Below are 13,312 nucleotides of genomic sequence, written 5' to 3' on the forward strand. Positions count from 1 at the left end.
GTGCCTCTAAAGTGTTCATGAAAGTGATGGCAGTGATAGCAGCATGCCTCCATGGGTCACAGTCCCAGTCTTCCCCAACCTCGACGACTCGCTGTTGAAGGTGGGCTTGCCCCAGGCATTCTTCAACCACCACCAAACTAAAGCAAACCTGTTATCTTTGGGGTTCACTATTCACATGTTTAAGTCACACCTGACTCCTTCTCAGATGCTCCCCTTCATTGAAACCATTCTGGACATGGTTCGATGCCTTTCCCCGGAAAAGAGACCAGGGCATGTCTGGGACTGATGGCCTCCTACCAGTCAAGCAGACTAGGTGGTATATGTGGGCTCTGCAGTAGGATCTGAAGTCTCAGTGGGCCTAACATTAAGGTACCTCTCTGACCACATTCAGATTTCAGAGGAGACTGCAAAAGATCTGCAGGGGTGGTTACTGGACTGCGACAGGGTCAGCGGCAGATCCTTCTCCCCCCAGTGCCCACAGTGGTGACCGATGCATCGCTTGTGGGTTGAGCTAAGGGGCCATATGAGGGAGGGTGAGTACAGGTGAGATCCGAGGCATCTGATCTCCAGCGGAGCCCCAACTCCACTTTAACCTTCCAGACCTGAGGGCCATTTGCTTGGCTTTAAAGCCTTCCTTCTATCTATCAAGAGGAGGCTGATACAGTGCTCACTGACAACAACCATGTTGCTCTGCAACAAATAGGGCGGGGTGGGGTCGCGGCCTTGCACCTAGGGAAATGGCTGGACCACCAAGGGAACTTCCTAGTGGAGACCTATCTAGCAAGATCATTGAATGTCAGGGCAGACCGACTCAGAGATCAAGTGGGGCAGTTATACCTGGAGGTGGCGCAAGGTCTGTTCCAAGAATGGATAGAACCTCGACTCCATCTGTTCGCCACTGTCAAGTGTTCGCCAGCTTCTGCACCTTGGAGTTTCCGAGGAGTCTCAGGGATGTGGACCCAGGACATATTGTTTGAGGTCAAGGGCAACACGTTTTCATGTGTATTTTGTCTTGGGGACAAATAGACCCCACTCCTCACAGCACAAACCCTTTGGCTGCCTGTTTACAGTAGCACATTATAGATCAGGGAAGGGCATTTTCTGCAGTTAAGGTAATATTTGTGTCCATGTATTAATGCTGTTTAAACCTGTATTTATAGTTCATTAAATGCAAAGCCTTTATTATTAGGGTGAGTGCTGTAAATGTTGTAAACTCGGACAGCACCACAGTGGTTTCAGAATAAAAATGTGTACACACACTTTCAAAGTTTAGCAATAGGAGGCTATGTATAATTCTCCCAGAATGCTTTATGATTTAATGAAAATATTTACAGAAGCTTGATTGGTCATTCTTTGCTTTCAAAATAAAATGCTCACAAAAAATGCAAGTAGGAAAAAAAGGATTTCACTAAACTACTGTAAACTTTGAGGTACCATTTCTTTGCAGCATAATTTAGTAAAATGTGTTGAGTGTGGAAAATCAGTGTAACTAGATTCCTTAGCTGTAACAAGGTCCCAGAATAGCTGTTTAAGCGTACAAAGGCTAGTCCGTGTTGGATAAAATCTTGGTGAGTAAGGCTGTAGCTGCTACGGTTGATTGAAATATAGGGAGTTTAGCATGCCTGACTGTTTTATTCTGCCCTCATTTTGTATAGAGAGACCAACACCTAGATGTTGTTACAGGTGATGCAGCCCAGACGGTGCCTAGCGCCTAGGGACGGCTGTACAACAAGTGACTTCATTTTAGCATTTCATGTGCCTTTCATGGCAGTTTACATTCACAATATGATGAAAACTCACCAAGGCTGGTATTATATCAAATAAGACAATTGCTTTCAGTCTAGAGGAATCCATTTGGTGAACTCTGACATCACTTGCCTTAGAGTTTGCACATTCAGTCCCTTTTCTGCTGCAAAAACAGTTACTGTATCAAGTCCTTGTGACTGCAGAGCAATGTTCAAGAAAATATATTGTAGACGTTTTCCAAATCTTTTGTGACCCGTCTTCTCCTTCAAAGTTTAATCCAAGAGCCAGATGTACATAGTTTTGTGTTTGCATTTACCTAATAGCCAATTTTGGAATTCGCTATTAGGTAATCGCAAACAGCGATGAACAAATGTTTGTTTTACACATTTAGCGATTCCAAGCGGGTCGCAAATAGACCTACCTCATTAATATTAATGAGGTAGGTCTTGGTTTGCGACCCATTGGGAGTCTCAACACGCATTTGCAATGCAATAGATCACACATTACTAACATTTTGACATATTGGAGTTGCAAATAGCAATGTTTCTTTATATATGAGTTCGCAATTAACCAGTGGCGGGGATAACGAGGAAAAAATAAGCAAAGCAAATATATGCCAGACAAAGTAAACTGCAGCATTTTAGGGGTTCTTAAGAGCAAATGGGGAGGGGAGGAGAGGGTGGAAAGGAAAGAGAGGAAGAGAGAAGGGGGTGGGTTGGGAGATAGTGCAGGGGCAGATAGACGGAAAAGTGAGATAACAAAGAGTGCTAAAAACTGTAGACAGACATATTAAAGTGAAGTATGCTACAGAGTTTTTTTTTATTTTTTTAAAACAGCATGGATGCTGCACAACCCATGATCATTTAAGGTGCCGGCAGATGAGACGATGATGCAGTCCTGTAATATTGAAAAGCACACTGACCGCATATGGTTGTAGGTGGTGTCCTGGTACAGTCGGGGAGTTAGGTGAAGATGGATTTTTAGTTACGCTAGGCGGTAGAGCGTGGTGGCACCAGAGGCTTGGCCCAGGAACGACCTAGGCGGCTGAGCTGCAGTGCTTATTGAGAACAGCATTAGCCCCTGTAAATACTGCGCCAAGGTGTCTTTTAATGTACAATACCTGTTCTTCTGGGCCAAAGTAAGTAAGTTGCGTCATTCTCCTACTTTGGGTAAGGGAGGGGGTCTTGGATGGGTGGCATAGCTGGATCCGAACACTACTCCAAGTCCCTATTCCGGGTGACCAGCGCTCAGACCAGTCTCTCTTGCACTCGGAGTTGACTCGAAGCCCGCCGTGGTTGCTAGGAAACTGTACACTATGACGAAAAAAAGATAGTTATAGAGAGGAGCATAAATGAGAAAAAGAGAAAAGACAGACCTATTTGTCTGACTGAACGTGGTGCCATCTTGGATGTGGTTGCTCTTTTCTCAGGACTATAAAACCAAATAGAACTAACCCATATCCAGAAATGAAGTCACGTTTAAGTTCTGAATTACCGCAGCCTGTTTGAGGAAAGTTGTAGGTGTGTGAAATAATAATCTCTTTGAGGGACTTAACTCAAACAAAAATTGGTTTACAATATGATAGGGACATGTCAACTTCCAAAATGATAGGTTTTAAGCCCTGTAAGGACTGTTTTAAATAAATGTCTGTGCCACATACTCACCAATTTTGGCTGTGGTCAAGCGGCGACTCGAAGGCCTGCTGTGACAGAGGTTGTGGCGTATTTATAGCAGCCCTACCTCTCTCGATGGTATGTTCTGTTCTGCGTAGGCAGCTAGGTGGCTGGCCAAGATTACACGGATGGTTAGCATATGGCATTGGCAGCTAAAGATTGGCAAGTCAACAATTTTACAGTGAGTCAAGCCAAGGTTTGGCTCTGGCTCTAAGAGACCGTGCAGGAAAGCTGGTATCGTCAGAACCAGGCAGCAACAGCTATAGGAAGACAGGGACCCGGATGCCAGGCCGTGCGTTTGAAAAGCAGGAGGGAAGAGGAGGCAACTGCATCTGAAGAGAGGGAGCAAAGGGGGAGGAGGAGGAGGAGTCAGCTGCAGGTGGGGTGAGGGAGAAACCGTGGGCAACGCTGAGCTTCAAGAAGCACAAAGAAAAAAGAGTACCCCTAAACTAATAAATAACATAACGAGTAACAGCTCATGTAACAGGGGCAGTCCTCATGGGAGGATACAAACGTAGAAAAGGAGAGACTACTGCGCTTATTAACCAATGAAAAGCAGACATTTACGAAGGACGTTTAAAGGGAGCCAATTAGAAAGATGGGCGGAGCTTAATGCCCATATGCTGAATACAGCATTTCTTGAAGAGACATAAAAATCAGAGATTGTGGTTCTGCTGGGGTCAGCAGACCACCATTTCTGTGATGGCTTTTGAATTGACCAATTTTCTTTTTTTTTTTTTTAATGCAATCAGTTTTCCTTAAAGTAAAACGGGATGCGTTTCAAAATGAAATAAGCAACAGAAAGGTGACCAGTCCAGCTGTGCAAAAGGCCTTCTACTGTACGCCAACATGTGTCGCTGTATTTTTAGTAACTTTTGAACCGTTTGAGCTAGAAACAAATATTTGTTTTGGTAAAATCTGCAACTTCTGGGAAAGATGATGGCTTATATGGCAAATGCAGCAAATCTATAATCAGGCAAAAATTGCCGTGATGGCACAATTGTATAATTTCAGTCGCCCTGGTAATAGGTTACCAAATCGCACATTAGGGCTTCGCATATAGAAAAATGCTTTTTTTCCAGTCACATACGGCCCAATTCTGCGAATCAGCTCATTTGCGACCTAAAAAAAGCATCGTGCATTTGGCCCCAAATCTCTAGGGTTGAGGTTGAGGCTGCTCTAGCTGCTTTCAGCCCTAGTACGGGTGGGAATTTGCTGCCTTCCTCTTATCTAGAGTATGTCAGCCTTTCAAGGTTTTCTTTCAGTAGCTATGTAGAGGTCACCCAGTTTTTGTTCCTTGCAAAGCACAGGCTATTACACTTGCTAGTAGCATTGAAACGGAGCCAGACTTGTCTTTTGTCAGTTAGAGGTGATGCTGTCCAATACCAACAGGGATTGCTCTACCACATAGACAAACTAGGTGGTCAGATGTGTGCGACAAGTTCCCCAGCTTGTGCAAAACATACACAAAGTAGCTGGAAGGGCCTTGTTACAATCACGCTGCCACAGCTCTATCCACCATAGTTGAGAAAGGGAGGTGCAAAAGGGACCGAACTTTAGGGAAAGGCCAGTCCCCTCTATGCACAAATATGTGGGCACAGTAAGGCAGCTGTGCCATAATCTCATGCAGCACACACAATAGACACCAGGGTCCTGTACGGAGTGTGCAGATAATGAAGAGTTTGAGATACCTTACATATGCAATGAAGGATGCCAACCGCTAGCTGACATTGTAACAAATGGACTCCGGCTCCCTCGGTCTAACCCTGAATGAAGGGATGCGGCAAATACAGTAGGGACCAGGATTCTCCGCAGCTCCAGTCAAGGCACGGGTGTTACGGTTGAAGGAGGCGCATTGTTGTCCGGGGAAGGTCGGTGCTGTGATGCGAGTGACCACTGCTACCGGTGGTGCAGCCCTGTTGCCAAGGGAGAGTCCAGTCCTCCACTTTCTATACTGAGGGACATTCCACTGTCTTTCATTTGGTTCAATGAACATTGATTTGGTTATTGAAGTTCGTTTAACTTGGCTTATCTAAATCTTCATAATCCAAATGTTAAGGAGTACAAATGGATTCCTTTCGAACATGTGGCTTTACTTCATGCAGACTATGCTCATTCGGGAGCTGCTTTTACCAGAAGCATCACTGAATGGAACCCATAAGATGATAGAAGGTGCCCCAGAGATTCCTAGTGTTTATGGATTTCTGTCACTAAGGATAAGCAAAAAGGCTTGTCCTACAGTCAGTGGAAGTGCTCAAGGCATTGAGCGGTATTACTTGGGGTTAAATTCACAGGAAGGTATACTGTGCTGTATTTAGCTCCCCAATGTTGACTGAGGATGTTTCTAAAGCTATCCACTCATTTCCAGCTGGGAAGGTAACTTGTGATAACATCTGGCCCTCATTTATGATGCACCTCAAATACCAGCATTACTGAATAGCAGTCTCTACTGAGATGAACTAATAGTTCTTTTTACTGAGTGTGCATTTTCCCAAATATATTTCTTCCCTGATTGTTGTCTTATGGATGTATATGTATGATTTCTCTTTTAATGACTTGCTTGCTGCCAATATTAAAAAAACACAAATAAAACGATCCAAATGAGTCGTGAAACAATAAAGATTTAGAAATTGTTTCCAACCTGGAGGGTCAACAAAGGTCTCGTTGTCTGTGGTCGCTGCTTATGGCTGCTCGTCTCCTGTCCTCCGAGTTACCGCTCCATTACAGATTTCTCTATTTGCACTGTTAATAGCTCATCTTAAAGGCAGTGGTCATTTCAGCCCCATCTCCACTTTGGAGGACTGGTCAGGTTGTAGAAAGAAAGTGGTTATGTGCTATGGCTGCATTTTAAAAACACTAAGAGGTTTAACGCACTGTCTTCTTCTTTCCACAGATGCAGCACTGCTGGGGATGCGGCCTCACAGGGCTTTGTGGAGCTTCTTAAAGAAAAGCCAGCTCCTGTTTCTGCTGCCACCATAATCTCATCTTGGTCGCTCCCTCCTTTCGTTGAGAGCACTTTTCATTCTCTGCTCTGACCTCAGCCTCTTCATAAATATTTTTTTATTTTGGCCCTGGAAGTGAACGCTGGCAGGAGGAGCAATGAGGCACATCCAGGTGGAGACATCCCCCAGGGACCAGGGCATAGAGTCTTCCTCTGCAGATAGCAGCACCTCGTCTGCAGGTGACGTCAACACCTTGGACTCTGGGCAGTCCCAGGACTGCAGGTTTGTGATGGGTTACAACGAGCAGGAGATCAAACGCCAGAAGGTCTACCAGGTGTCTGTCTATTCCAGCCTGTCCAACTCCTCAAATCCGTCAGACCAGAGAATCCGTGGCCAGCAAGCCATCAAGAGGGGTTTCCCTGACCAACGGATCCCAGAGGCCAGCCGTGACCCAAAAAGGGCTCACTGGGGAGGAGCAGACAGTTCTATACATGACGGGGTCCCAAACCAACCCAAACATGACCAGGACAAGGTGAATTCTTGGTCAGACTTCTCACCCGGGGGATCAGATCACTCCGATACTTGTGAAGATGGTTTACCCACAGAGGAGCTGCCAATGTGCGGTTCAGCCCAACATTTTTGTCATAGTGGCCTCCAAGTGATTGAGCACAAGTGTGAGGGGGTCACTAGCCATGTCAAGGATTTGGGATTCAAGCATCCAGTTGGTCGGGTCTTTACCAAGCATGCAGGTGACCCATTGGGCAAGCCATCCTCTAGCAACCAGCGCACATCCTGCAGCACTTTGCACATTGTTGACCAGGGAGATTCATCTGGCCGACGTGTTCCCCAGGGGAAGGTTCCTGTTGGGATATGCCTTGATGAAAACTTGAGAGACTACCGAAAACCAGCAGGGAAGAGGTCACAACCTTTGGGAAGCCATCCCCAGACACGACAGCCATGTGAAGGACATTCAAGATGGAGAGATTGCAACGTTAAAGATGATGGGGCTAGTAGCCAAAATATACTTGATCTGCACAATATTGCACAAAACTACACAAAGCGCTCGTGTGTAAGGCACGATGAGGTGACTGCGGGAATATCTGGGAGTTCAGCCCTTGCACATGTAGGTCACAGTGCCTCTAATAGCCAAGGTTTGAGGAACGGTAGCCTGCCGAGAGAGGATAGTCTAGTATCACCCAATGGAATCAAAGAGCCAACCACTCCAAGGTCAGAAGGTTCTAAGGTCCAGATTTCAGAAAGCAATGGCTTAACGTCTCTGGAGAAGACCCCTGTGATGAGCAAGCCATCAGTCTGTGGTTTTGGTGGCTGCACAGTGAAGAGAAAACTCCTTCAATCTAGCGAGGCAGCAGATTCATGCTCGGAGGATGAAAGCCAGTTGCCAGGGAAGAGGAGAAGAGTCCAGTTGTCTCACCCTCTTCCAGCGTCCTGTAGAAGCACAGATGCCAAAGCTGCTCCATTCTGGAACCATCTTCTCCCTTCAGCAAGAGACTCTTACATGGTGGGTGTCCTTTGATATCTTTTTGTTACTCTTTTTAATCTCTGTGCCAGTCGTGATTCCTTCCATTCCTCCTCTCTTCTGGATGTCCATTGGTATTTATGCACCACATTCCATGAATGTGCACACTTCCATGCCAGACTGTCATTTAATAACCCCCCCATGCTTTCTATATACTTAAGACTCTCTTTCAATGCTTTCAAGGCCTAGATAGACTCCAGTTAATGTGCCAAGCTTCCTGCTTCTATTTGTCTACGCCAAGCAGCCAAGAGCAGTTTGTTTGTGTCTACAAGATCCAATGACAAACCAGCAACATGAATTCCTGTATTGGGACGTTTAGGTCATTGGGTGTGATGGTGTACCTTTAGCACCGCCCTCTGGGTCACTATCATATCTGTGTGGCAAAATTAATGGTTCACTGGGGTCACTGCTGTAGCCATAGCCCATCAGCATGAGTTGTCCAAAGTCAGTGAGGCTACCCCTGTGTCATCAGCATCTTTCCTACAAGGTCCAAATTCACAGGTCATTGAAATAGCTACGTCTTGTTAGCACCAAGCTATCGGTCAGTGAGAGTAGACTTTGGTCACTGAGAATAGGCATGTCCCATAGGCACGGTCCTTCGAGGCATCAGTATTCCACAGTAACTAGGGATATCATTGCCCCAGGAAATATCGCCCTTGGCATCGCTGGAGGTAACCATCTCTCATTAGGAGAATTGTTTAAGGGCTACAGAATATTGTTGTGCTGTAATGGAGACAGAGTTCCAGGTACACACATTGCTATGTTAGCATAGGCGTCTTAGAAGTTAAGACGCCATCTTGCCACTTTTGCTGCTTTTGCACATGACACTGCAGATAGATGTTTTTATATGAAAACTGCTTGCTTGCTTTTTCTTCACATGAGAACGGTCTGTTGTTCACATCCCTAGACGTGCACCGCGACCTTGGTCTGAACATTATGTGCAGAAACAGTCAGGGCCAACAAACAATGTATGCTTTTGAATTCTGGTTTAGCGGCCCACACTCTAGCCATAACACGCACACAGCTGCAAATATCTGAAACTCGAGCGCCTTTAATACTGCAGTTTGCATGCATGAGATAGACACTTTGGAGAAGACTTTTTCCAGACACAGAACAAAGCTGATCCTGTGATGTGATTCACCTAAGCTGATATTTACGGTATGGGGTTCCCCATTCAAACCTAGAGACCTTCTATTAGTTTAATAAGGCTCGCTTACTAGCGAAGGGAGGGTGGTTGTATTCCACTATCATTTGTAACATGATTTCGCCCTTCATTTTCTATGGTATTGTAACAATGCTGATGGTTTTATTCTTAATAATTTGTCTGCTTATGTTAGCCAAAGTACTGCATCTTAGGACACGTAGCTTATAAAATAAACATTTTAAACTTTACTGTGTCTCTGATTACTCTTGTTGTGGACTGATATGAGAATAATAACAAACAGGTATTTCTAATTCCCACCATTCCTGAGAGTACTCTAAGTCGCTTGTTCTGGGTTGTCAAATTATTGGTAGCTTCGAGATGATACGGAGAACGAATGAGACACTGATGCTAGTCGGATAGGGGTTCTGGGTACTAAGGTGAGTTTTTGGTACACCACAATTCACTGAGGTCCTGGTTTCCTGCGCATAGTTCTGTGCATGAGCAGAATCCCTGCAACAGTGCACTGTTTGCACTAGTTCACCAAAGTCACTGGGAATAACCACGTCCTGTGAACACCAATTCTACATGCATACTGTTAGCACCAGTCCTTGGAAGTAACTGGGGTTATCTGAGTCCCATCAGCACTAGTCTTCCAAGGGCATTAGGGGAGCCTTGACCATCACCGCTGAGATAAGTGGTGCCCCTTGGCACCTGTCATCCAGGGTTTGTTGGGGATGGCCATGTCCCTGCAGCACCAGTCCTTGGAAGTCACTGGGCTTTGCTTGCACTATCATCACCAGTCGAGTGAGGTTACTGGTGGTTCTGTCCCATCAGCACCAGTCCTCCAAAGTCAATGGTAGGAGCGGTGCCCACTCAGAAACATGTCTGTGGGGTCACTGGTGAGGTCGTTGTCCCATCAGCACTAGTCCTCCAAGATCATTGGGAATAGTGGTACTCCCTCGGGATAAGTCAGTTATCCAAGGTCTTTGGGGATGGCCATGTTTCCTCAGCACCATTCCTCTGGGGATGGCTTATCCCATGAGCACCAGTTCTCCAAAGCCTCTGGTAATAGTGATGCCGGCCCCCTCCGAACCATTCATCCGAGGTCACTGGGAATGACCGGATCTTCTCAGTACAAGTCCTCTTAGGTCACTGGGATGGCCATGTTCCCCCATCAGCAGTCTGAGAGCCCCTTGGGTTTGTGATGCCCCATCAGCACCAGTCCTCTAGGGACCTTGTCTTTCATGGACCGGTCTCATTGTATTCATTCCCAGAAAAATCCACTTGTCACAGTTCAGCTGCACGGAAAGCAGAGAGGGGTTGGGTGGTGTGAGGGCGTCAGGGCGTTCTGCTGTCATTATGATTGTTTCTAGAAACATTGCCATGAATGCAGTGCTGCATTGTTCCTTTTAGAAGGAAACAATGGCTCACGTGGGATGTGAGGGTCAGCAGAAAGCCTCTTCTGCTCCAGTTTCCACCGCACTCTGGACTGACATCCCTTGGAGTCGGATACCTGGTCAGAGATGGAGCTGCTAGAAATGCTGCCCCGGCGGACCGGTCAGATACCACTGTTTTGCCATCATGGGACTCTGCCTGCCGAAAGCTCGGCCCAGTATAAAAGCCCCCATCGTCTCTTGGTGAAGCTGGTTACCCAAGCGCAGTCGTAAGTGTTATCTGTGTGGCACGCGTGGTCTGGCGCACATGGATGTTGTAGACATGCAGCTGATCTTGTTAGTAAGTTGTGAGAACGTTTGACCTACGCTAATCCCTGGACTTCTGTAAATTCAGCAGGCATGATGTGTCTTCTAGGTCACGTTGGCAGGCAATAGTAGTTAAACAGGCATGGAGTAGGAGGTGACATTAGTGTGGTGAGTGGGAAGGCAAAGCTCATGATCGAGATGTCTGTAGCACAGAGGTCCTCAAAGCTTCTCATTCCAAGCCCTCCTCGTGTACATTTTGCCCATAGCATCTCAAAATTACATATTTTCTCACAACCATTATGTAAAAAGTTAAACATTTTGAGGAAGTTGAAAAACAATGGTGCGGTGTTGGCACACATACATGGAACACGTGTCAATTTATCACAGTAAATGTATGCAGTGTAAACGTTGCAAGCATCCCAAATATTTCAAGTGAAAACGTGCGTGGGAGGTCCCAAAACTAGGTTATATATTCCTTTTCCTTACAGTAAAGCAGTAAATGAAATTAAAACCTATTTTAAGTGAGGGAGTTCGGAGGTTTAAGCGAGTTAAGATGCAGCAGGGAGCATTGTCAAGAAAGCTTTAGAAAAATGTATAGTTATAGCGCTTTCAACTTGCTAAACACTTAGGCACACTGCATTGTATAGTTTTCTCTTTTTAAAACAATGTGTTGGCAAGTTTCTGGATAAATGACATTGGCTTTGAGATACACTTTTGACGTGCTCTGGAAAACTTCCCAATAGCAACCTCTAGCCCACCTCTAGTCTCCCCTTTCAGCTACTAATGGGAGGGCTTGCCCCATAGTTCAGATTTAAGTAGGTGAAGATCGACTCATAATCATCTCTGTCTCTGTTTTTCCTGCTAGAGTTCAGCAGATTGCACTAATGTTAGCCGACGGCTGAAGAGTGGGCTTCGCTCAAAATCGTAAGTGTCCTGCATCGCTTCATATAGATTTTCCTTTCATTGGCTGCGGCACCACGGGTAGCGTGTAACATTCCAAATACAGATCAGCATGTACCGTTTGTTGTTAGTATCATAGGAGGCTTAAAAAGTGGCCAGGTTAGTGCAGGACTGTGACTTGTCGGCTGTGGCGCTTCGACAAAGCTTTACGAAGTGTTGACACTGGTACCATTTCTTATAGACCAAGCCTCACTTAAGCAGTGAAGCGGACATTTCTTGCTGGAAGATGGGATATATGAAACGCTGTCACTTGAATAATTCTGGTGTTCTTAAATTCACTTTTATTACGGAAAGTTTATAAACAAATGTTCAAGAAATAGTGTGTTTTCAAAAGTATACCATTACACTACCACTGCCATAAATACAGCGGCCAAAAATCTTATAACTAAGGAGAAATAACATGATTATTGAAATGATCAGAATAAATATGGAAAAGGGGTCAGAAAAAACATGAAGAGCAGATGGAAAAATGTGGAGAGTAAGTCCAAAGCGAAAAGTTGTTCATAAACTTGAACATTTTGAACCGTATAATTCATCAATGTTGCCCATTTCTGTACTATCCTGCAAGAAACCTGTCCAAGATTCGATAAGGAAATTAGACCTTCCAGTCATACTTTTACTACAGGTTTTCAGTGGTAGAGGATTTCCATTTTAGTACCACATCACTTAGTCAGTGATATTTTTACCCTGTCAAGTATGATTAGATCGGGTTACATTTTTAAATCCCGAGAATAGTCCTGTTCTTAAACTCGATCACATTGTTTATGTACTTGAGTCATATTAATAATCAGTTTACAGTCGAAGTGATAGAATTCCTCCATTTCTGATTGAGCACTATCACCAAATGTCAAATCTGTGAACATTTTAAAGTCTCCTCAGCTTTTAGTCCCCCAAAACAGTACAAGTATGGGAAGTTGACAAAGGGTGAGAAACCAAAGCATTTCCTATTTTATCAGAATGTTGCACCTTGGGTACAAGGATTTCTTTAGAATAAATGGCTTTAACTTGCAATGTAAAGGCTGCTTTGAAGTTCAAGGATTTCTATAAAAGCCACTGTGGTATTTATAGTACAGATTGAGCATGGTATACAGCATGATTAGTTAGAGATTGAGTGGACAAAGATGCCTCTCTGACTTGTGTTCTTTCATAGGAGACATCTTCGCAGCCTTCGGAAAGGCACGGTTGGCAGACCTCCCTCGGGGCCCTGGACGTCGTCCTCCATCAGCCGGTCTCTGCTCGGGAACTTTGAGGTAATGTCTGAACGGAAGATTGAAACTGTCATCCTTTGGTTCGTCCAATTTATTAAACCTCAGAACATGGTTTGCCGCTGGGATATACATGCTTAGCATACTCCTGCCATCTAATGTCAGACTTGTACGTTTGCAAGTTGTTTTTCTTCAAAGAAGTCTTTTGATCACAGGATGCACTGTGACTTCTCTTTTGGTCTGCCTTGAAGAGGACTACTTTGCCCTGAATCGCCGGAAAGAAGGCTTTGAGAGTATGACCGTATGGCCAGGACCTTGAGGTAGTCGATGTGGCGTCCCTGGCATTGAGGGCATCGTACCACCTGTATTGTCCTGTCATCTAGATTTGCCCCCTCCAGCCTCAGA

General features: G+C 45.1%; 1 protein-coding gene across 5 annotated transcripts in view; it reads left to right on the forward strand.

Moving 5' to 3' along the window:
- ATOSB (atos homolog B) overlaps positions 1 to 13,312 on the forward strand; it is a 416,415-nt gene that overhangs the window by 293,395 nt on the left and 109,708 nt on the right. For all 5 annotated transcript variants that reach the window (XM_085628134.1, XM_085628132.1, XM_085628131.1 and 2 more), the window contains 3 exons: positions 6,313 to 7,880; positions 11,608 to 11,666; positions 12,853 to 12,952. In XM_085628134.1, coding sequence (XP_085484260.1) covers positions 6,519 to 7,880; positions 11,608 to 11,666; positions 12,853 to 12,952 — 1,521 coding nt within the window. In that variant the 5' untranslated portion in view covers positions 6,313 to 6,518. The remainder of the gene's footprint in view (positions 1 to 6,312; positions 7,881 to 11,607; positions 11,667 to 12,852; positions 12,953 to 13,312) is intronic.

The sequence above is a fragment of the Triturus cristatus genome, chromosome 2_1, assembly GCF_964204655.1.
Source record: "Triturus cristatus chromosome 2_1, aTriCri1.1, whole genome shotgun sequence".
Lineage (NCBI taxonomy): Eukaryota > Metazoa > Chordata > Amphibia > Caudata > Salamandridae > Triturus > Triturus cristatus.